The sequence below is a fragment of the Danio aesculapii genome, chromosome 12 (genome assembly GCF_903798145.1).
Source record: "Danio aesculapii chromosome 12, fDanAes4.1, whole genome shotgun sequence".
Taxonomy (NCBI): Eukaryota; Metazoa; Chordata; class Actinopteri; order Cypriniformes; family Danionidae; genus Danio; species Danio aesculapii.
The window spans coordinates 24,177,277-24,198,507 of NC_079446.1; the positions used below are offsets into that span (position 1 = coordinate 24,177,277).

At 34.8% G+C, this 21,231-nt stretch overlaps 4 protein-coding genes across 6 annotated transcripts in view; 2 read left to right on the forward strand and 2 right to left on the reverse strand.

The window, feature by feature from the left end:
• The window catches only part of aco2 (aconitase 2, mitochondrial), a 10,691-nt gene extending 10,619 nt beyond the window's left edge, over positions 1 to 72 (reverse strand). The window contains 1 exon segment of the mRNA XM_056469220.1: positions 59 to 72. Coding sequence (XP_056325195.1) covers positions 59 to 72 — 14 coding nt within the window.
• cby1 (chibby homolog 1 (Drosophila)) overlaps positions 1 to 21,231 on the forward strand; it is a 142,835-nt gene that overhangs the window by 89,496 nt on the left and 32,108 nt on the right. The window lies entirely within an intron of this gene.
• On the forward strand, positions 268 to 4,265 carry phf5a (PHD finger protein 5A). Its single transcript, XM_056469545.1, has 4 exons — positions 268 to 389; positions 1,198 to 1,221; positions 1,815 to 1,981; positions 4,074 to 4,265. The coding sequence occupies exons 1-4, from the start codon at positions 338 to 340 to the stop codon at positions 4,161 to 4,163; spliced, it is 333 nt and encodes a 110-aa protein (XP_056325520.1). The 5' UTR covers positions 268 to 337; the 3' UTR covers positions 4,164 to 4,265.
• tefa (TEF transcription factor, PAR bZIP family member a) lies at positions 5,659 to 20,092 on the reverse strand. Of its 3 annotated transcripts, none has more exons than XM_056469540.1 (5): positions 19,876 to 20,092; positions 9,074 to 9,436; positions 8,637 to 8,845; positions 7,301 to 7,512; positions 5,659 to 7,176 (listed from the first exon to the last, which is right to left on the reverse strand). In XM_056469540.1, the coding sequence occupies exons 1-5, from the start codon at positions 19,949 to 19,951 to the stop codon at positions 7,155 to 7,157; spliced, it is 882 nt and encodes a 293-aa protein (XP_056325515.1). In that variant the 5' UTR covers positions 19,952 to 20,092; the 3' UTR covers positions 5,659 to 7,154. The 3 variants fall into 3 exon arrangements, with proteins under 3 accessions (XP_056325515.1, XP_056325513.1, XP_056325514.1); XM_056469538.1 differs by lacking the exon at positions 19,876 to 20,092 and adding an exon at positions 18,204 to 18,523; XM_056469539.1 differs by lacking the exon at positions 19,876 to 20,092 and adding an exon at positions 18,204 to 18,521 and having other exon boundaries at positions 5,659 to 7,173.

Consider the following 21,231-nt stretch of genomic DNA (forward strand, 5'->3'; position numbering starts at 1 on the left):
GAGGATTCCCGCACTATTTTTGATAAAAGAGATATTGATACTACATCTCTCTTTATACCATAAAATATACATTACACTTTTGAGCTTTCTTACTTCTACGTAACTGGAGTCTTTTTACATTATAAAATTGTAATCAGTTAATAAATATAAGTGTTATTGTATTTTATATCCGAGAAAACAGCAGCTCCTCCGGCTATCGGTCTACATATGGTCTATGTACGTTAGGTGGCAGTAAGTTGCTGCGCAGCTTTTAGACCAAAACATCCGAAGAAGAAAGTTCGGAGGTCACCACTGCGTCGACGCTTGCTAGCTTGTTCTTTGCGCTCACTCTTTTACAATGGCAAAACATCACCCAGATTTGATTTTTTGCAGAAAACAGGCTGGAGTGGGTAAGGTTTATTTTTCATTAGACCCTAAACAATTTCTTTGTTTAATGATCCAACTTATAGCAAACAATAAGTGAGATTTTACACTCGCGCTACATCAGATGAATGAACAATAAGGTTCAAATCTAAGCGGAGACGGTTCATTTAATCGTGTAACTTTAGTAAGCTGATAAAATAGCTCCCTTACAAAGTCCACGTATATGATGCTATTTAATCAGATATTTGATTGGAGAAATAACTATGTTTAAGTCTTTGTGGGAGCCGATGTAAACGTGCTTTTGTCGTTTGTTTACAGCGTCCCCAGTCGTTGGAGGGCGGAATTGTCATGCAGGGTTTCAGATACTTATAACGAGAGTTTACACACAAACAAAACTTAACTTTATTGACCATCAAGTGGTTCCAAACCTTTGAAGTTTTCTGTTGAACTCAAACTATGTTTTTGTAGCGTGTTGGTAAATACAATTTAAATAAATGCAGGGTTTCACAATTCATGTTGTCCCAACACAAATCGATTAAGTTAACAAAGTGGATTGAACATAAAACAATTAAGTTGTCTTTCACTGGACAACACGACAAAAGATTAATGACCAACATAATATGTGTACAGTTATTTGCATGTTAGCGTCAGACTTTACATTTACAGCCTGAATTGACATACTGACAAATTATTTTGCATATTTTCTTTCCTTGGTATTTATAGTCTTAATATTACCTTTACGTCATTTGTTTTGTACTTTTTACGGTTTAAATATGCACGAGTTCAACAATTATACATCTGTTTAATCTGAATTGATATTTATTTCCTTTGCAGCCATTGGAAGACTGTGTGAAAAATGTAAGTTTTACTTTGACTAATTTTCTATTCATGAACGGTTATCAGTAATATATTTTATGTAACAAGGTATAATCTATATTAGACTATATATTTGTCACATCAAGAAATTGATGGATTGATGACATATTTATCATGTACTTATATTTAAGTCATTTTAAACCCACAAGGAATTTGTTGAAATTTGTAACACAGCTAGTGATATCACAGAGTTTATCCAAGAACCAACCGCTTCAAAATTCTGTCATCATTTACTCAGCCTTTCTCATTTCAAAGAAAAAATTTTGTTTGAATTTTCTTTTTTTGAACATATTTTGAAGAAAGCTGGAAACCTGCAACTGTTGACTTCCATAGTATTTGCTTTCCTATCAAAGTAAATAGTTACAGGTTTCATTTTCCTGTAAAATATCTCCTTTAGTGTTCAACAGAAGAAACTAGGCAAGTGAATAGTGAGTAGTTTTTCATTTTTGGCTGAACTATTCCTTTTAATAATGTAAAGAGATCAAAAACAGAACGACAGAATTATTGTTTATTTGAGGGGGTGATACTGCTATGATGTTATGCTCTTTAACACAAATGTGTGTTTTCTTTTCCAGGTGATGGCAAATGTGTGATCTGCGACTCTTATGTCAGACCTTGCACTCTGGTTCGTATTTGCGATGAATGCAACTATGGCTCTTACCAAGGACGCTGCGTGATCTGTGGAGGTCCTGGAGTGTCTGATGCCTATTACTGCAAAGAGTGCACCATCCAGGAGAAAGACGTGAGTACATCTGCTCTACATTTGCCCAAATTAGTGTTTGACTGAACTGTATGAGACAGGGGTGGAATACATTTTCCATTTGTCAGTAGTTTGAGTAAACTTCAAACGTCATTATGTGGTTTTAGATGTTTGCATTTTGTTACGTTACTTATTAAAAGTTTGAAATCTCAATTCAAAAATCCAAATGATTAGAGGTGGCAAACTTTAGGGTCTTTACCATTTGATTACAATTCTGGGAGTTACGATCCCAATCCAAAACGTATATTGTTTGTTTTTTCGGTAATACATTGATAACACTGTAATAATAATTACTAATATAATAACTGCACACTATGAATCATATAATAAGCATTAGAAAATAGTTAATTCATCATTTAAGCATTAACTCTGCATTAATAAACAATAGTAAGCAGTTAGTTTATAAATGCTTCTAAGTAGGCCCACACAAATTTTAGCTTATGATTGAGTCTATTTATGTATTTACTTATGTAAATGTTTTTAAATATTATTTCAGTAATATTATTGACAAATATGCAAATGTTTATGATTATGTACAATGCAGATTGTAAGTTAATAGTTTCTGTCGTTTAGTGGATGTATGCCATGAGAAACTTGCTTTGTTTAGTAAACAATAGGATCTAATTGGATTTGCATTGCAAACCTTAAAATAAAAAGTAAAAAGGGTGTTTGTTTTATTAATTATGTTTTAAGTATTTAATTACTAAATTACTAAGAATCAATTTTATTTCTAATAATATATTTATAATTTGATTTATATACAATACATATGCAATGGCTTAATGATTGCATTTTCATTATTTGTAAATATTTTAAAAAAAATTGTTACAAAATTAAGTGTGGTATTGTTTACAAAACGTCTATTTTTAAGAGTAGTTAAGTTTTTAAGATCAATTTTAATGAGCAAGTAAATTATTAAACTATTTAGACATCTTATTTGTCAGGCATATGGTAATAGCTACTCTTGTTAATAAATGTTTTAATATTAAGTCACTACTGTAATTCAGTAGTAATTTATGTATGCACTAAACAAAAGCTTGGAATCTCAATTCAAACACCCAAGTGATCTTATTTTTTGCCTAGGTCTGTTAATCCTTTGAAAATACAATCACAGTGGAAAACTGCTTACAAATAGCAGTAGATGTATAGTTATAGAAAAAGATCTCAATTAGCATTTAACCATCCTAATCAGTATTCAAAAATAAAATTGGTGTGTCCCAAATCATAATATGCTGAAACGAGTATTCCAAAAGTTACCTGGAGGCTGTTTGTCAAGTGCAGATCTGTGTACACTATACTGCCCAAAATACATTGTGTGTTGAATATGAATTGCATTAGAACTACAGACATGTATAAGTGAAAGAAGCAGTTAAGTAGAGAGGCTTAGGTAAATAAGTTTGAATGACTTAATTACTTTCTAACCTGATGTAAAATATTTATTTAACGTTTTCACATTTTATTTAATGCAATAGAGTGAACTTTTTAAAAGATGCTGTTGGTCATTAACTTCTAAATGAATAATTGTGCAAACCCCTGATGAGATTTCTTTGCATGAAGGACATATTAACCTGTAGGAAATTAAATATAAATAAATGTGGATGATGTGACAAGGCGAATAATAGTGACAAGATGATTCATTATAACAAAGAACAGATTGGTCTGTTAATGAATTAGTAGTACAGTATGTCCCAAAGCTTAAATACTCGTCTTAAACACACACAAAATATGTACGTTTTGTTCATAAAAACATAATTTAGGTAAGCGAATTAATGACCAGTAACCATTCGCATGTTTTTTTTTTTTGGTTGAAATGGTTTTTAAAAAAAAGAAAATAAATTCATTTAGATTTGTGCACTCATCCAGTAACAAAACAAGTGTAGTCTTTTAGTAATATAATTACAAAACAAGTAATTCAATATATTGTTTAGTTACACAATTTACAGAGGCTTCACAAAATGACCGAATTTTTTTTAGTCATCCACTCCAAATAATCTAAGAATTGTGTTTATCCAGAATCATGCAGCTTGTGTTATTGTAAGTTTCTGAAAAAAGTTTCTTTTTCTTTGTCACACAGAGAGACGGCTGTCCCAAGATTGTAAATCTGGGCAGCTCAAAGACTGATCTGTTCTATGAAAGGAAAAAATACGGCTTCAAGAAGAGGTGAAGAAAGAAACGGAAGGAGGTTTTTTTTTGTCAAAGTAGCTTTTTTGTGCAAGATTTTTTCATTTTGTTATCAGACTTAATAGAATAAACAGATGTTTTTAAATAGTGTGATGATTTACTTTGTTGTAATTGTCATGTTTTACTTAAAGTTATCAATGTTTAAAATTAAAGATGACAACTTTTTTAAATGAGATATTTGTAACCTTTTATAACTCCAGAACGCTTTACTTGTATTTTTATACACAAACTGCATCTGGCATGTAATTCAACATGACTTTGTAGCTTCTCTCTCTCTCCTTCCCTGTCACAAGGAGGACAAAATGATATCAAACACATTTAGTGATGCATTATTAAAATAATACATTATATTAACAATATTAAATGTAATTGTTAAAATAATTTATTGCAACTGAGCTAATGTTCACACAAGTGTTATTAACTAATGATAAATACCATGCTATTTGTCAATAAATCTTAGTTAATGCAGTAACTTAATTAAAGGAGACCAGATCTAACTAAGATTCCCACTTTATATTAGGTGGCCTTAACTAATATGTACTTACACTGAATTTAACCATCTGCTACAATGTACTTATTGTGTAAATACATGTTTTTACATTGTACTTATGATTAATTAAATACCAGCATGTATTTACATAAGAAAATATTTCCTGTAACTACATTTGTAATTACACTGTTGACCATCCCTTAAACCTTAACCCATATCACCAAACCTCTTCCTATCCCTACCCATATCCCTCCTCGAGCGCACCAGAAATGTTCTGCAATACATTATGAACACGGTAAGCACATTGCATGTGTTTTTTAATGCAAGTAAATAGTAGTTAAGGTCACCTAATATAAAGTGGAACCTTGAATTGTGTTAAAACAAAGATTGAACTGGTTGTATTACCCTTGTTATAATGTATAAATTATTTATATTTAAAGGAAATCGAATGTTGATTTACAATTAAATTCATAAGAGTTGATAACTGAGTTTATATAAAGCAGATTCAATATGTGTGTGTGTGTATATACATACATTTTCTAGTTCTTAACCCTGTGCAAGGCTTATTTTTAAGATTGTGGCTTTGCAATATATGGACATATTCATTTTTATTTTATTTCTTTATATTACACTGTAAAAAAAGTTAGACATTTCATTTCTAAAAATCTGTGTAAGGTTACAGTTTGCCAGAATACCATTTGAACATTGTAACTAACCCTGATTGAAATATAATGGATGCTGATGAAAGACTCTAGTATAGACTGAAATGCCGCATGAATGATAGCACTCTTTGTCGGACTAGAGTTTGTTTGGGTGGACTGCTGTGTATCGGAGAGTGTCACACTGCCTTTTATTAAATCCCTCCTCCTTCCCTTATGCAACTTTTTCTTGGCATCTGTCTGCGTTACACAATGCTGCTCCCCCATCTGAAATTTTAGATTCAGTCTCAATTCTTGCAATTTCTACAGAATGTTTAAAAGAACATCAGTAAAACAAATCAATTTTTTAATAATATGTACAACATGAAACCAAGACATTCAACAACATTTACAAGTCAAAAACATTTAAAAGACAATCCAAAAAGAAAAGACTTCCGAAACGGACAATTAGAAAAAGATTTTTTTGTACATGAACAAATTACTACATATTCAACCAAGATTCATATCAGAGTTAGTCACGGTTCCTTTCAGAACAGCCTGCATTTGCTTTCTCATCTTACACTTAGAAAGAAAGCTTGAGGAGAAACGACAAACTGAAGGTACGCTTTTAAAGAGTTTCTACAGACTGCAAGCCTGATTTAAGTTAAGTCATTGTGTACTAGCCACAAAAAAGCTTCAGATTTTTAATCAAATTAGCTTTGGTCAAGCTCACATTACAGCAACTGCCATTCTGAAAAAAACACATGAAAAAAAGGACAAATGGGCCTCACATTGAGTACTGACATTAAACTTCCAGCCGAACTTCTACTTCATGACAATACACAGAGCAAAAGACATGACTTTGTGACACTTAAGACCTGACCCTTTATCTTCTTTCCCTGATGATAAAAAAGGACAGAGACTAAATGTGTGCCTAAAATGAAAAAGCAGGAAGGTGGCAAGCAGAGGTTTGCATTTGGTTTCTGATATGTAACACACTGGTGCTTTTATAAACAGTCATGCTGCTCAAGACACGTATGGATCCTCCTTATCACTGCAAAAAAACTTTTGTTAAATATTTGATAGTTATCTGAAAAAAATATATCCTATGATACAAATGAAAAAGAAATCCTTTATATAAGCACTTCATTTGATTTGCCCTAAATACATATACAAGACCAGGTCACGTGTACAGCGTGGTATTTCTGTACATAAACTGACCTCCATGAGTCCCAGAAAAAGGCGAACTACCATCCTGAAGTAAACAAATTAAGATTTTAAAAGATCTACAGACTTGCTTTGACAGACTGTATCTAAAGTTTTCTGCTCACGTCAAGTTAAAGACAGACAAAACCTTTTTTTTTTACAGACATGATATATTTACATTTCCAGCCAACAGTTTTGTTGTTTAGGTTAATCTGTAATTCTTTAAATGCAATTCAAACTCCTCATATTTCTATAATCGCCTCTTTTACAGTTCACACTCATACATATGAAAGTACACTGAAAACAAATGAAGTCGTTGTTTATGAATGCAGACTTTTGACTTCTAGTGCACGTTATTCCCTAAAACTACTTTGATGCCATAAAACCTGTAAACGAGCAAATGAGGAAGACCTTTGTTTCTACATTGGTGTAAAGCACTTCAAAGCTCAGAAGAATATATTGGGTATGCCATTGCATTAAAATGAAAGAAAAAGAGCTGTTGACCAGGTTGCTAAGCACATGATCGTCACTTAGCTCTACAGTCTGAATCATTCACCTGAATCTATCCTGTCTTCTCCTCTTTGTTCCAAACTATTATTCATTTATTGCCTTTCAACAATGCAAATGAATCAATAACTGCTCAGATGTCTTCTTCCGGTCTGCTTGAAAAAGAAGAGAAAGCAAAAGTTGTTAATCACATACTTTAATAGCAGTGTAGTGCCTCATTTATCACAGGCAGTGGGGATTTTTATATGCAAATGCTCCGTGTTTGCAATTGTCCCTTACAGCAGTCCGTATTTGGCTTCATATCGTGCCACTGTGTTCTTGCAGCGCCCAAAGTCCTTGCGCAACTCTGCCACTTCCTGTCTGAGCGCTGAGTTTTCCCTCTCCAGAAATGCTGCTCGAACTGTGATCTGATTCTCTTTCAGACGCCTGGCATCCCGTGAACGTTTGGCTGCAACATTGTTCTTCTTCCTCCGCTGCCAGTATTTCTCATCCTGAAATAGTGTGTGAATATTAAAAGGAATATTTGAAAACCTTTCTTTGTTTTTAAAATGGCACAGTGTTGTTAAAAATTATGCTTGCATGGTTTTATGTCTTTTGAAGTGATCGACATGAAACTGGAATTTAACATCTCGTGACTTTACGTTTAGGGTGTAGCTGTGTAATTAGGTTTGGGCCTGAGGCACAAATGCTGGTTTGGCTTTATTCCTTAGTCATAGTCAAGTATTTAGCACGCTGGTATTTAGAGCAGTACAATTTTTGTATCATCCAGACTCCATTTTATTTGTATATATAACTTTTATCATTGTTTACTTTTCAGTTTTAAGGGGAAAAAATAAATGTTAACTTCACATAAAAAATGTTCAATTAAAAAAACACTTTTGGATAAATTATTTTATTTTGAACAAAACTAATTAAAAAAACACATTTGTTTTGTGTTTTCACTTTTGGTTAACTAAAATGACCCTTATTTAATCTTATTTTATTTCCGGTAGTTGTTATTAATTACTGAGAACTGAAATTAAGAAGACCAAGTTTTGGTTCAATTTAATTTAATGAGCCTAAAAAATAAACTATAATAAACTATATAATAACTGCTTTCTTATTGTCTGTACTCTCAAATGACATTATTACTCCAGTTATTATTGCTTTAATTACTATTACCATTAATAATAATAAGTCATTCATTCATATTTTTGTCGGCTTAGTCCCTTTGTTAATCAGGGGTTGCCACAGCGGAATGAACCGCCAACTTATCCAGCATATGTTTTACGCAGCGGATGCCCTTCCTGCTGCAACCATCACTGGCAAACACCCATAGACTCACATTCACACACATACACTACGGACAATTTAGCTTATTCAATTCACCTATATCACATGTCTTTGAACATGCAAAGCAGTTACCTCCTTGCTGTGAGATGACAGTGCTACACACTGTGCCACACAGTAAAATGGGAAAACTAATCATAAAAATACTGTAAAATTACTAAAACTTTAAAATTATGAAAGAAGTTTTCCTATGGCTTTATTTTTTCAGGTAAAAAATAAGATCTCCCTTATAGTTTATAAAAGTTCCTCATAGTTTAAACCCTGCCTTAAGGGCAACTGTGTTTACCTTCTGATCCTCAGGCACAAACACTTTCTTCGCCTTTTTGATCATAGGCTGCGGCTTCAGCTCCTCCTCGGAGAAGCGATGTTTGCGGGGATCGAAAAGTTCGCCTCCAGGAATGCTGGAGAGCACGAGGTCTGTGGGATCTGGCTCGAAGTTCACGTCTACCTCGATTTCATCTGGATTAATGGGATCTGGTGTCATCCGGTTCTCTTCTGTGGAGAAATGTGAATTAAGAAATGCCAACAATGAAATTACATTCAAATCTAGTACAGTTTTATTACTTCCAGACACATCTTGCCATTTTGATTAGGTATCTCTAAATGTCACCATCTCTACTCTTTAAGTCTTACTATCAGATCTTCACGATAAACAGATTAACCATGTAATGGATTTATACTCGGGTTGTGACAGAAAGCACACAGTGTTCTGGTCTGACAGACCTGCTTTGTTGTCTGCTGAGCTCAAGCTGGATGTGGTGATTGTGACCACTTCCTCTTCACAAGGATCCAGTGCCATGACAGGTAGCAGAGTGACTGCTGGGGCTGTTTTAACTGCAGAGGTTGTAGATGGTTCCTCTGCCATCAGCTGTATGTTTTCCTTCTCACTGCTCTTTTGCTCATTCTCTGCAGCAGGAATGCCGTTTTCCATCAGAAACTCCTCCAGATCCATGTACTCCAGGTGGAAAGTGTCTCCATCATAGGGGATGGTCTTTTCCCAGATGGCTGGCGTTAAGGCGGCTGAAGGCCCCATTTCACTGACCCCTCCAGACTCCACACTCTCAAACAGCTTCTCTTTATCATTTTCTGAAATATAAAATAATTAAACACTAAATCATAATAATATGTACAGTATTGTGCATCAGACAGACTGCTACTAACCAAACACATACAGTGTTTGCATTCTAAACACCACATTTAAAGGCATAGTTTACCCCAAAAAACTGTCATCGTTTACTCACCATGTACTTGTTCCAAACCTGTTTGGTTTTTTGTTCTGTTGTACACAGAAGGTGATATTTTGAAGAATGTTGGGGGAAAAAAACACCTTTGATTTCCATAGCATTTTATTTGTTCTTTAACCCTTGCTTACCCTTGTTATATTTGTGACTGTATTTAAAAGTGGTGCTACCACTGCTTTTCTTAACCCTAAGTGAATCATGTGCAATGTCAAATTTCACTTTCATTATGATTCCATAATCTTATACCTTGATACCACAGGTGACTAATCCTCAAAGATAACCTAACCGAAAACAGTTGTATTAACAACACTTTAACTCCAATAGCAAATGTGTTGTTTAAGCATTAAATAACACAACTAGCACTTCTCATATTCTTTTATCCCGTGTTATACTGAATATTTTCTTTTCATGACTGGATTCTGTCCATGTTTTTGAATCACAGAAGTCATTGGGCTCAACAGATGGTTTATATTTTTCATCCGTACTCCCAAATTTCTCATACTGTCCTTTTAAAATTTAGCTTAAGGGATGTAGAGTGAGATTTATCTGTTGATCAGTCATGTTCCTCTATTGTCACGTATGGTTCACATTAGTTTGGGTATCAATTGCTGCATGGTGAACGGAGAAAGACCCTATGAAGTAAGGAACGGAGTAAGGTATTGTACTTTTTTAATTATAATAATTATTATAATTAATTATTATATAATTATTCATATTTTCCAGTACCAGTATACCACAGAACTCTAGTGTGAAACATTAAGCAAAAAATTGATGACCCAGGATTAAATTTACCCAGGGTTAACTGGTTCGATAGTGAACCAAATTCAAGTCTGATATTTAGATCTACAAGGCAATACAACTCCTGTTTTACAGTAACAAATCTTGAAATTGTAAAGTTCATGTACTTGATAGGGCAGGCCCGTTGGCGCAGTGGGTAGCACAATCGCCTCACAGCAAGAAGGTCTCTGGTTCTAGCCCCGGCAGGGTCAGTTGGCATATCTGTGTGGAGTTTGCATGTTCTCCCAGTGCTCGCGTGGGTATAGGTGAGTATAGGCGGTATAGGTGAATTGAATAAGCTAAAGTGTAAGCCATAGTGTATGTGTGTGTAAGAGTGTGTGGGTCTTTCCCAGTATTGGGTTGCAGCTTGAAGGTCATCCCCTGCGTAAAAAATGTGCTGGATAAGATGGCGGTTCATTTCACTGTGGAAACCCCTGATTAATAAAGCGACTAAGCCAGAAAAAAAAGAAAGTTTATTTATTTATGAAAAAAAAAAGATTTCATCAAATGACTAACTAGATCTACTAAGGTCGGCAGAACCAACAAGTCTAGAGAACCGTACATTTTACTTCAAATGACCCTCTTAGATATGCTATAGATAAGATGGAGCATACAAAAACGAGTATTACCTTTATAATAATGACATGTTTATTACTACAAACAGACGATATCCCACTAGGCTAAATCATTGAAAAGATCGCGGACTTAAAGACTGATTCATTCAGAGGCGGGCATCTTTAGTTCCATCCAGTTTCCAGCCCAGCAACCGTGACATATTGAGTGCAGCGGACCAAGTTATAAATAACGCAGATAAACATGTTCCGTATTTACATAACGTCTCTCGGTATATTACCATACAGGTCGCCTATGGCGAGTGGATAGTGCCACGGATAACCGAACGAAGGAGACAGTCGTGTACTTTTACGTCTGAGAGGGTTACGTCGCCTCAGCAGTCGTGTGATAAGCACGTCGCCTCATACACATCTGAGACTGACGTCGCCCCATCAAACGTGTGACAAGCACACCGCCTCAAACACGTCTGACACTGACGTCGCCTCAACAAAGTGTAATAAGCATTTCCCGACATAAGTGTCATGTGACGCCAAATAATAAAGTAACCTTAGGTTGTTGTTTTACTACCAATTTATATTTATTATTTCATATAATTCACCATCACTATAAACGTGGTTTTAAGTTTAGCTCGAACAAGTTATCATTATATTATTCTGAGATGTATAATTCCTTTATGTTATGTTTATGTTGATTTCTTGAGTCATTCTGACCGTGAAATGTGCGAAAATACTTGGCCCTTAAAAGAAGTGCAATAGGGGGTATAGCCTTTTGCATATTTAAAAAAATATATAGGCCAACTGTATAATGTATTGTGTAAAAGCTGTTATATGGCACGTTTCGTCCACAGACTAACTAAAAAAATAAACCCAAAACCATAAAATGCTCAAATTTGTTGCTGAGAAATGCTCTGATTATTTTTTTGTAAATCAATTCACATTTCCACATGAAAAGATTCACGTTGGACACTAGATTATAAGGACTTATTTATCAGTAAAGCATATAATGCATCACATGAGTTAATTGTATAAGGGATACATGTCACATTGACATATCTCCTGTTCAAACAAAAAAATTAACAGCTATTCCTCCATGAGATACCCATCCGAAGGCCTGTAGAGATCGCGAAGTGCCACTTGATCCAAGCCGGGATAATGCCAACCCTACGAGGACCTGAGAGGTGATGCGTAAAAAACGGACTTTGTGGACAAGATACACACACAGGCTATATATACACACACACATGGTTGTATCATACACAGGCAGCATTTTTAGAAGCACTAGGCTATATGTTTATGTGACGTAAATTATTGTCAAAAGCACTATACATAAAAACTTTAAATGAATGAAAAATCTTAAATTATGGTAAATATAACTGTTTCTGAGCTGCAGCCCTAGTTCATAATATTATAATGCATAAATGATAAATAATACTGTATTATACTTGTTAACTAATCAATGTGCGTTTTCAGCACAGGATGTGTTATATTTTGACTATGTTATTTTATATTTTGATTTAGTTTAGCCTTATAGAAGACAAAACATTACTTCTGACATATTTAGTCATCTGAATCGTTTTAGGCTACTTTTGTCTAGTTTTAGTCAAATTTCATATGATTTTAGACAACTGAATCTACTCTGGATTTAACGAATACACATTTTCTAAGAAATTGTTGTACTATGCATTTTCTGTGGTCGTATAGCTATGCTTTGTAAAAAGTTTCATTTGGCCACATAAATCTGTCTGCGACTAGTGTCTACATCTTCCTGGCGACAGCCCGGGGAAGAAGACTACCGGTAAACAGTCTTTTTTAACGTTAGAGATGCATCCAATGCTTTTTAATGGGCTCACTTAACCCCACCCCTCACATTGATGTCACTAGCTCCATTGAGTACATTGTGTCTGACATTGCATCACTGAGACGATGCAATCTCAGCTTGCATCATCAAGGCTGCATCCAGATACTATTGACTTAAATGCATTTGGTATACAGAGTCACACAAACTATGAAAATGATACTTGTGCCACGCTGAATATCATTAGATATTGTGATTTTTTTTATTTGTGTGTTCATCAAATGTATTGTGTAAAAAAAAAAAAAAAAAGGAATGCAAAGGCTGTGGAGCAAGTAATGGAAACTACTGTTAAAAGAAAATTAGCCAATAAATGTAATATATTTATTCTGAAAAAAAAAAGCTCAATTGTTTTTATTGGTAAAAAACATTATATTCATGTGTTCCATAAATAAAATTTTTTTATAGATTATTTTTTAAACAAATCTGTATAACATTTATAGATTTGTTTGCACAGATCTGCGCAAACTTTCTTTTACGATAATAATCACATATTAAACAAAATTTGACAGCACTTTGTGTATTGATTAAAAAAAACTGTAAATTTAGTCGCAAAATAAAAAACACAATGATCCAGTCAATGCAGTGTGTTTAGCAATGGTATTTGTGTCTCATGTTTTTAATCAGTGAGGTTCTAAGCCTTGTGAGTCAAAAAATGTACAGGTTCTAACCAGATTTACCAAGCCAGCCATGACTTACAAATCTTACAAGTCTATCGTTAAATTTATCCCTCCAGACAGCAATTTTCTTTGCAATCTCTTTCTCACACGTAAAGAAACCTTAAATGAAAGAATGAACAGGATGTTGTTAAAAAAATGTATTGGACTAAAATATACATGACACTAGGGGTGGGCGGTATACCGGTGTCATAGTCATCACCGGTGTGACATTGCGCCACGACATGGATTTTCTAATACCGTCAATACCGGTATAAATCAATTATGCGCCTTGAACGGCTGCATTTACATCAATAATAGCTAATTCTAAATAATAAGGCATTCAATTTTCTTCAAACATTCAGTTGTGGTCTGAATACATGTCCTTATACTACAGGGCTCGAAATTGCAACCATTTTGGTCGCATGAGCGCCCGAAATTTAATCTATGCGCCCTCATAATATATTTGGGAGCATTTGTGTGTCTGAATTAGGGCTGTGACGGTAATGGAAGAAATCATGCGGTATGTCGGTTAACCGCGCAGATAGATATATAAAAATAAGCATTTTTAACGCACCGCTGTAATTTCTATATATCCCAGTCCCTTTATCAACATTTTTAACAAGTCATTATTTTAAAGAATATGACTTGAGAATATGATTTTACCTCAGCGCTGCACTTTTCTCCTTCTCCCTCCCACTGAGTTCAGGTGACGGAGTGTTGTGAAGTAGTTAAACTCTCCTCAGTTCAATTTACAGTGTCAAACTGGCACAGGAATATCAGTATATTAATATTGGCTTTGCTAAAAGTCTAATCAAATGTAGGTATTTTTTTACAGAAGCTATAAACAGACGCGCATGCTGCAACCGGTGATGAGTCAACAATCGCATATATTTGACTTATTTAAAGTAGGCTATAGGCTATAGCATATAATAATTTTGTGTAAAGACATTTCTAAAAAATGTAGCTAATATATCACAGGGGTTTGTATAGCAATTACAGTGGAGCATTAATTAAATCCTTTTTTTCCCGTGGAGCGAAACAAACACACAGTTGTGTAGCGGATGGAGACGCACAAAAATATACAATTCAGATATTTTCGTCGGCAGAAAAATATTCTTTGAACGAATTTTGTTTTGTACAATTTGTATCTTAGTTTTTGTCGGTCAGTTATTTACAAAATAAACAAGAATAACTAATAAACTTTGAGGTGAAGCGATGTGCCTCAGGGTCCGCTATATGCCGCGGCCAAAACACAAACTAAATACAATCGTAATATAAATAAAATAAAAGTGAAATATTCAGTTTCTAATATTTCGAATAGGCTGCTCTTTTAATTTTGATCATACAGTTAACAAAGATTCCATATTCGAAACTGAATATTTCACTTTTATTTTATTTATATTACGATTATTTAACAGACCAGTTTGTGTTTTGGCATATAACGGACCCTGAGGCACATCGCTTCACCTCAAAGTTTATTAGTTATTCTTGTTTATTTTGTAAATAACTGACCGACAAAAACTAAGATACAAATTGTACCAAACTAAATTCGTTCAAAGAATATTTTTCTTCCGACGAAAATATCTGAATTGTATATTTTTGTGCGTCTCCATCTGCTACACAACTGTGTGTTTGTTTCGCTCCACAGGAAAAAAAGGATTTAATTAATGCTCCACTGTAGTTGCTATACAAACCCCTGTGATATATTAGCTACATTTTTTATAAATGTCTTTACACAAAATTATTATATGCTATAGCCTATAGCCTACTTTAAATAAGTCAAATATATGCGATTGTTGACTCATCACCGGTTGCAGCATGCGCGTCTGTTTATAGCTTCAGTAAAAAAAGACCCACATTTGACTAGCCTTTTAGCAAAGCCAATATTAATATACTGATATTCCTGTGCCAGTTTGACACTGTAAATTAAACTGAGGAGAGTTTAACTACTTCACAACACTCCGTCACCTGAACTCAGCGCGAGGGAGAAGGAGAAAAGTGCAGCGCTGAGGTAAAATCATATTCTCAAGTCATAATCTTTAAAATAATGATTTGTATTAAAAATGTTGATAAAGGGACTGGGATATATAGAAATTACAGCGGTGCGTTAAAAATGCTTATTTTCTGTGGAGCGATTGATTTGAGTTAGTAGGTCTGCTTTACTAAAATAAGCTTAAAATAATAACAGCCTATGCTGGTTATAAAAAGGATTCAGTGTTTTCGTTTTGTAATCTAAATTTGTAATTTAAGTGGAAAATACATAGGGCAGGCCTTTTGTTCCTTTTATTTAGTTTATTCTGTTTTTCTATACAATCCTGAAACCTCACCTAAAGTTATAATAATAATAATGGCGCAGATGACAGCGATCATAACATGAGGTAAATGTTGATCCGCCAGCTGAGATCAATGGAGTGTTTTCGGAGAAGGTGCCCGAATCTCGATGCGTTGCATTCACCGCGTGTTCAGCGCAAATGTCCGCTAAATATAAAGTCTAATACTGTAGACATCATCGCCAAAGAAACTCACCTTTACTAAGTTTACACTGAAACTACGGCTCATAACAAAGAGCGGAATTGCGCTGGTGGTCATCGCGAGAATCCTGCTCTGTCTGCTCATAAATTGGTGCGGCTGACTCCCCTGCTTTATTCCACCAACACAGAGAAATGAAGATCAGCTCATAACGAGACTGAGCATTTACAATGAACCAAACCGAAACTTTTAAAGAGTGATAGAAGTGAGACTTTCTTTTGTCCGTTCTTCCTTGAGATGTATATTATTTTGCTATTGAAAGTAATACAGTGATATTATACCGTCACCGTTCAAAAGATGAAAAATACCGTGATATTAATTTTAGGTCATATCGCCCACCCCTACATGACACTATTAATTCTTTGGTATAGTATAAAAAACAGGTATATAACAAATGAGTGTTTGAGCTGTATTTTTGTTTTAAACAAATACAAACATTTTAAATGCCTTATGAAAACCATAAACATCTGAAATGTTTTTAGACACATACATTGTACTCCTGGAGGTCCTCCTCTTTTTCATTTAAATACACTAAGCTGGGAAGGACAACATCACTTGTCTAATACTTGACTTGATGCGAGTTTTGATAATACAAAAGTGTAGAAATTAGTCATACTGTATAATAATTACAACAAAAACAATAATTCACATAATAATACACATGATATTATCAAAATACCTGTCATTTTAAATATATTTTAAAATATTCTACAAATTGTATATTGCATTTTATATTTAAACCATACATTATAAGACTAAACAATAGAATAACATATTAGTTGAAGCTGCCCGCATGAATGCAGTAATAAATTGTTGATTACTGTTTATATTGAAATTAGCCTACATCTTGATATACACCAATTAACAACAATGCATTGTAATATTACAACACCCAAAAAATTTATTTTGCCTTTTTACTTTGAATTCTCATGGTCAAAATGCAGATTTCTGTATCATTCTGAAAGTGATACATTCAAATGGAACACAATTTAATCTGTTTTTAATAATTTATATATTTTTGTCGTTTTTATGTTTTTTACTTGCTTCTTTTAGGCTACTCTTGTTTATGTAAAGCACTTTAAATGACTATTTTTAAAGTTGTATTATTAAAATAAACTTGTCTTGCCTTGAAAGCTGCATAACAAAGCCTTAAAGTAGACTAGAAAATGATCCTTTAATGAGTGTAGACACTCATTTGTTGACACATAATAAGCCATTTCAAGACATAATTTGCTCGTGTATAATTTATGTATACAGCGATCTCAGGTGGTTAAGAACATGAAATTGACCTTCACATATATCCAATGCAGCTAAACCATAAGCCTGGCTTAACTGGCCCTATTATGTTATGTTTCTTCATTATCATGTGTTATAAAATATTCCTGCAATTTAATAGGCTACTAATTTGGTAACACTTTATAATAATAACTACACACTAATTAGCTTTTAAGCATCAGCAAATAGAGTTTATCATTTAAGCATTAACTTTACATGAATAGACATTATAAGCAGTTTAAACTACAAATACCGTATAACGTAAAAACACATGTATAATATGCTTAATAATTTCATACTTTGTTAATGATTTAATTTTTTAACACTAAATGATGTATTGCATTGTTTACAAACCAGCCATTAAAGAGAAGTTGGGTGTTTTTTAATCAATCACAACTTTTTGGATTAATAAACTATGATATGAACATAGATATTGTTTTCAGGCATTAAGTAATGCTTTATTTGGTAAAGTAAAGCTTTATTTGGACACGCGATGTGAGGCGGCGTGCTTAGGAGACGTCGTGTGAGGCGGTGTACTTAGGAGCCGTCGTGCTTAGGAGACGTCGTGTGAGGCGGCGTGCTTAGGAGACGTCGTGCTTAGGAGACGTCGTGTGAGGCGGTGTACTTAGTTAAGACGTATCATACACGTCAATTTTTTTTGCAATTTTCTTAAGTGCGTCGCCGCTACGTCGCCGCCTAAAATGGTTTTTATATGACGTCGCCGTGTCGTCGCCGCTACCTTGACGTCTGCCCTCCCATTCACTCCTATTCAAAATTCGACACGTTGAGGCGGCGACGTTAGGGTCGACTGCTCCTTCTCCTTCTCCATGTGAGGCTGAGAAGTGGCACTATCCACTCGCCATAGGTCGCCATTCATCATTGCAGAGAGCAGCGCCTGCAAACTGCGCAGCCTCGAGCGCCTGACCGACTGACTGATGCTGCACTTACCGTCGTCGCCTTCCAGAAGATTCGGCGGAGGGGTTTCCATTATTTTCTTTAAAACTACTGGAAATGCAGCCGAAGTTTCAGCGCCTGCGTCCATCGTGATGGAAATAGGCTTCACGTCCATTTCACCGACGCTTTTTTTGTGCAGCGCGTAACTTTAAAACCGACTTCAAATCCTTACGTTGGTTTAACTAGGACAAAAGACTATTTCTTCCATACGTTGTGTACACAAAACACGCACTAAACTTGCAATTACCTCGACGCGTCACACCTTTTCATTCTCAGAATCTACTCGCCCGTGTTTGACCTGATTCGACTTCCAGTGCAGTGTTTTAATATTCGCATTAACCACGCCTCTTGTTGAAGAAAAAAAATACAGTTTTCGGGGATCCTGATTGGTTGGTTTCGTTTTCATCTTATGAATAAGTAAACAGACGCAACTACAAATAGGCTTGTCAGCGTGTGTGTAGCGAAGACTTTACAAAGTCTCCTCTTTGGTCTGTCAAAACTAATTTAACGTATATTTTCAGTTGTGTATTAGAAAAACGTGTCACGAGACATATAAATACAAACTTTAATATTACAGGACTTTACACTTCTGTAGTTTACAACAAAACATGCTTCGTCATTGCTCATGCCTCGCGGGAGAACCGCCTGTTTCAGCCAGTAATGGGCTTTGGCACATGGCCCTGCACGTGCACTCACAACACGGTCACTGTGCACACAGCCAACCACAAAGCAGCAATAATAATGCAAAATATTGTCTATGTTTCATGTGTAACGTGAGGTTGTAAACACCTTGCCCTTGAGGTTATACTTGAGCGTATTATGCACATAACATATTTTGCACACGACACATTACAAATCAATATCTAGCAAGCCACTGATATATTTATTATTTGGACATTTTTATTTTTTAGGATATAGCATAGCTTTTAAAATATTTCAATTTCAGCCCCAATTTGCAAGCTTGTTCTAATGCAACGACAAACTTAAATAGTAATTATGCATACTATTTAAATGAGATTTCCCATTGCAGGATGCTCTTTACATTTCACAAAATACTAATACAGGCCAATCTAAATTCCACTTATGTCCCCTCACAAACTAGTTATTGCATTTTTAACAAACATTTTATAGTTTTATTGCATATTTATTGCAACATTGCCATAAAATTAATTGCAAAGATTTCTAGTCAGTCATAATTAACGTTATTGTTGCGTACACGCCCCCGCCTCCAAAATAATAATAAAATCTTTATACATATATATATATATATATATATATATATATATATATATATATATATATATATATATATATGTGTGTGTGTGTGTGTGTGTGTGTGTGTGTGTGTGTGTGTGTGTGTGTGTGTGTGTGTGTGATAACGTTATACACATTTATGATTTATGAAGAGGAAGAAAACACATTTATCTTAAATATTGCATTCTGTGCTACAAATCTGTATACCTTTGTCCCACTTTGAGTTTTTGATCACATGTACTGCTTGACGTATGGCGTAGCATCATAAACACAATCCTGCAGAATCCCAGTTGCGTCCAGTACATTCCGATTTATAAACAGTGGAAATACGGATACATTTGGGAGACTCCACTTTGCCTGTATTCCCACTGTACGCATAAAGTATTTTTAGCCAACACTGAAACATTCTTACCGTTATCATCTATCGACGGGAGAGAGAAAGGGTACTCAAGCAGAGCTTTGAATATTTCCGGAATTTCTGAAGACATCTCAGAACGGTTTCAGTTTATCAACACCTGGAAAAAAGCTGTGTGCTGGAGACGGTTAATCAGAATCAAACTGTCTCTCACATGAAGACTAAATTGACTGACAAGAGAGTACTGTGAAAGTTTTTATCTTGGTCACAAGGTCTGCCCTATCTACGAAGTTACTTAACTAGTCCCGCCTCAAATCGCTTAATTTCCATAGGGTTGGTCATTTTGACCAATAAGTGTCGTTTAATTGTGCTACTGCTTAACATTTAGTAGGACGTGGTCGCTTATTGGCCATTCCAGCTGCATGTTCTCACTCTGACAGCCAATAGGAACGAAGACAAGTTATCTAAGGCTAAAAAATCTGCGCAGCGTGTGTCAGTTATGAAAGTCAGGGCAGAAATTCAGTTAAATCAGTTTCATTCACCGGAGTCAGAAATGTCGAAACACGAATTGGCAATCTAACAAATTATAGCTCTTCTGAGCGGAAAAATAAACGAACGACAACGGATTTGACATAAACGGAATAAAGACATCTGTAAGCAATAAGCCATAGACTTATTAACTAAGCATTGATGTAAACAGTTACTAGATCTAATAGTAACTTAATAGTTCTTCATAATATGGCAACTTTTTTCAGTTTTAAATTGACTACTGATTAAATGCATCACTGCACTATAGATTCTTTAAAGTACAATTAATAAACAGCTGCACAAATACTTGTATTGTTTGTCCATCACATCTGAACAAAATGTTCTCTTGACACACTGCATTTTGCATTCTGTTTTGTAGTCTACTTGCTAGTAGATGACAAGATATTTTGAAGAAAGTTAGAAGTCAGTCAACTACAGGGCCAGGATTTCAGATGTCATGCAGGGATGGACAAACTTTGTCCTGGAGGGGCCAGTGTCCTACAAAGTTTTGCTCCAACTATAATCAAACACATCTGCCTGTAACTTTTTTACCTTTTTGACACTGATTAAAATGTTCATGTGCATTTGATTAGTGTTAGAGCAAAACTCTGTAAAAGACACCATCCACCGACCGCGTTTGCAATCCCTTCCAAGACAATAGTGTTCCCTAGTGCAGGGGTTCCCAAACTTCAGTCCACGACCCCCCTAAAATAACAACACCAGTGACTCGCAACCCACACATTCCTCGGAGGTGGTTATAAATATACAAATGTTGGACACACAACAATAAGCCTATATAAACCGGAGCACAAAACATAAAACGTGCAACTGTCTAACAACCATAGGCTATAATTTATTTAGTCATTTATTAAATTAATTTTAAGA

What these genes read in the sequence shown, in the direction of transcription:
- phf5a (XM_056469545.1), top strand. Translation starts at nt 338, where the DNA reads ATGGCAAAACATCACCCAGATTTGATTTTTTGCAGAAAACAGGCTGGA. An exon ending in TGGAAGACTGTGTGAAAAAT is followed by an intron (nt 1,222 to 1,814) that starts GTAAGTTTTACT and finishes TTTCTTTTCCAG; the next exon opens with GTGATGGCAAATGTGTGATC. An exon ending in GCACCATCCAGGAGAAAGAC is followed by an intron (nt 1,982 to 4,073) that starts GTGAGTACATCT and finishes TTTGTCACACAG; the next exon opens with AGAGACGGCTGTCCCAAGAT.
- tefa (XM_056469538.1), bottom strand. Translation starts at nt 18,324, where the DNA reads ATGGACGTGAAGCCTATTTCCATCACGATGGACGCAGGCGCTGAAACT. An exon ending in TTGTGCCTGAGGATCAGAAG is followed by an intron (nt 7,513 to 8,636) that starts GTAAACACAGTT and finishes ACACTATTTCAG; the next exon opens with GATGAGAAATACTGGCAGCG. An exon ending in GAAGCCAAATACGGACTGCT is followed by an intron (nt 7,177 to 7,300) that starts GTAAGGGACAAT and finishes TTCTTTTTCAAG; the next exon opens with CAGACCGGAAGAAGACATCT.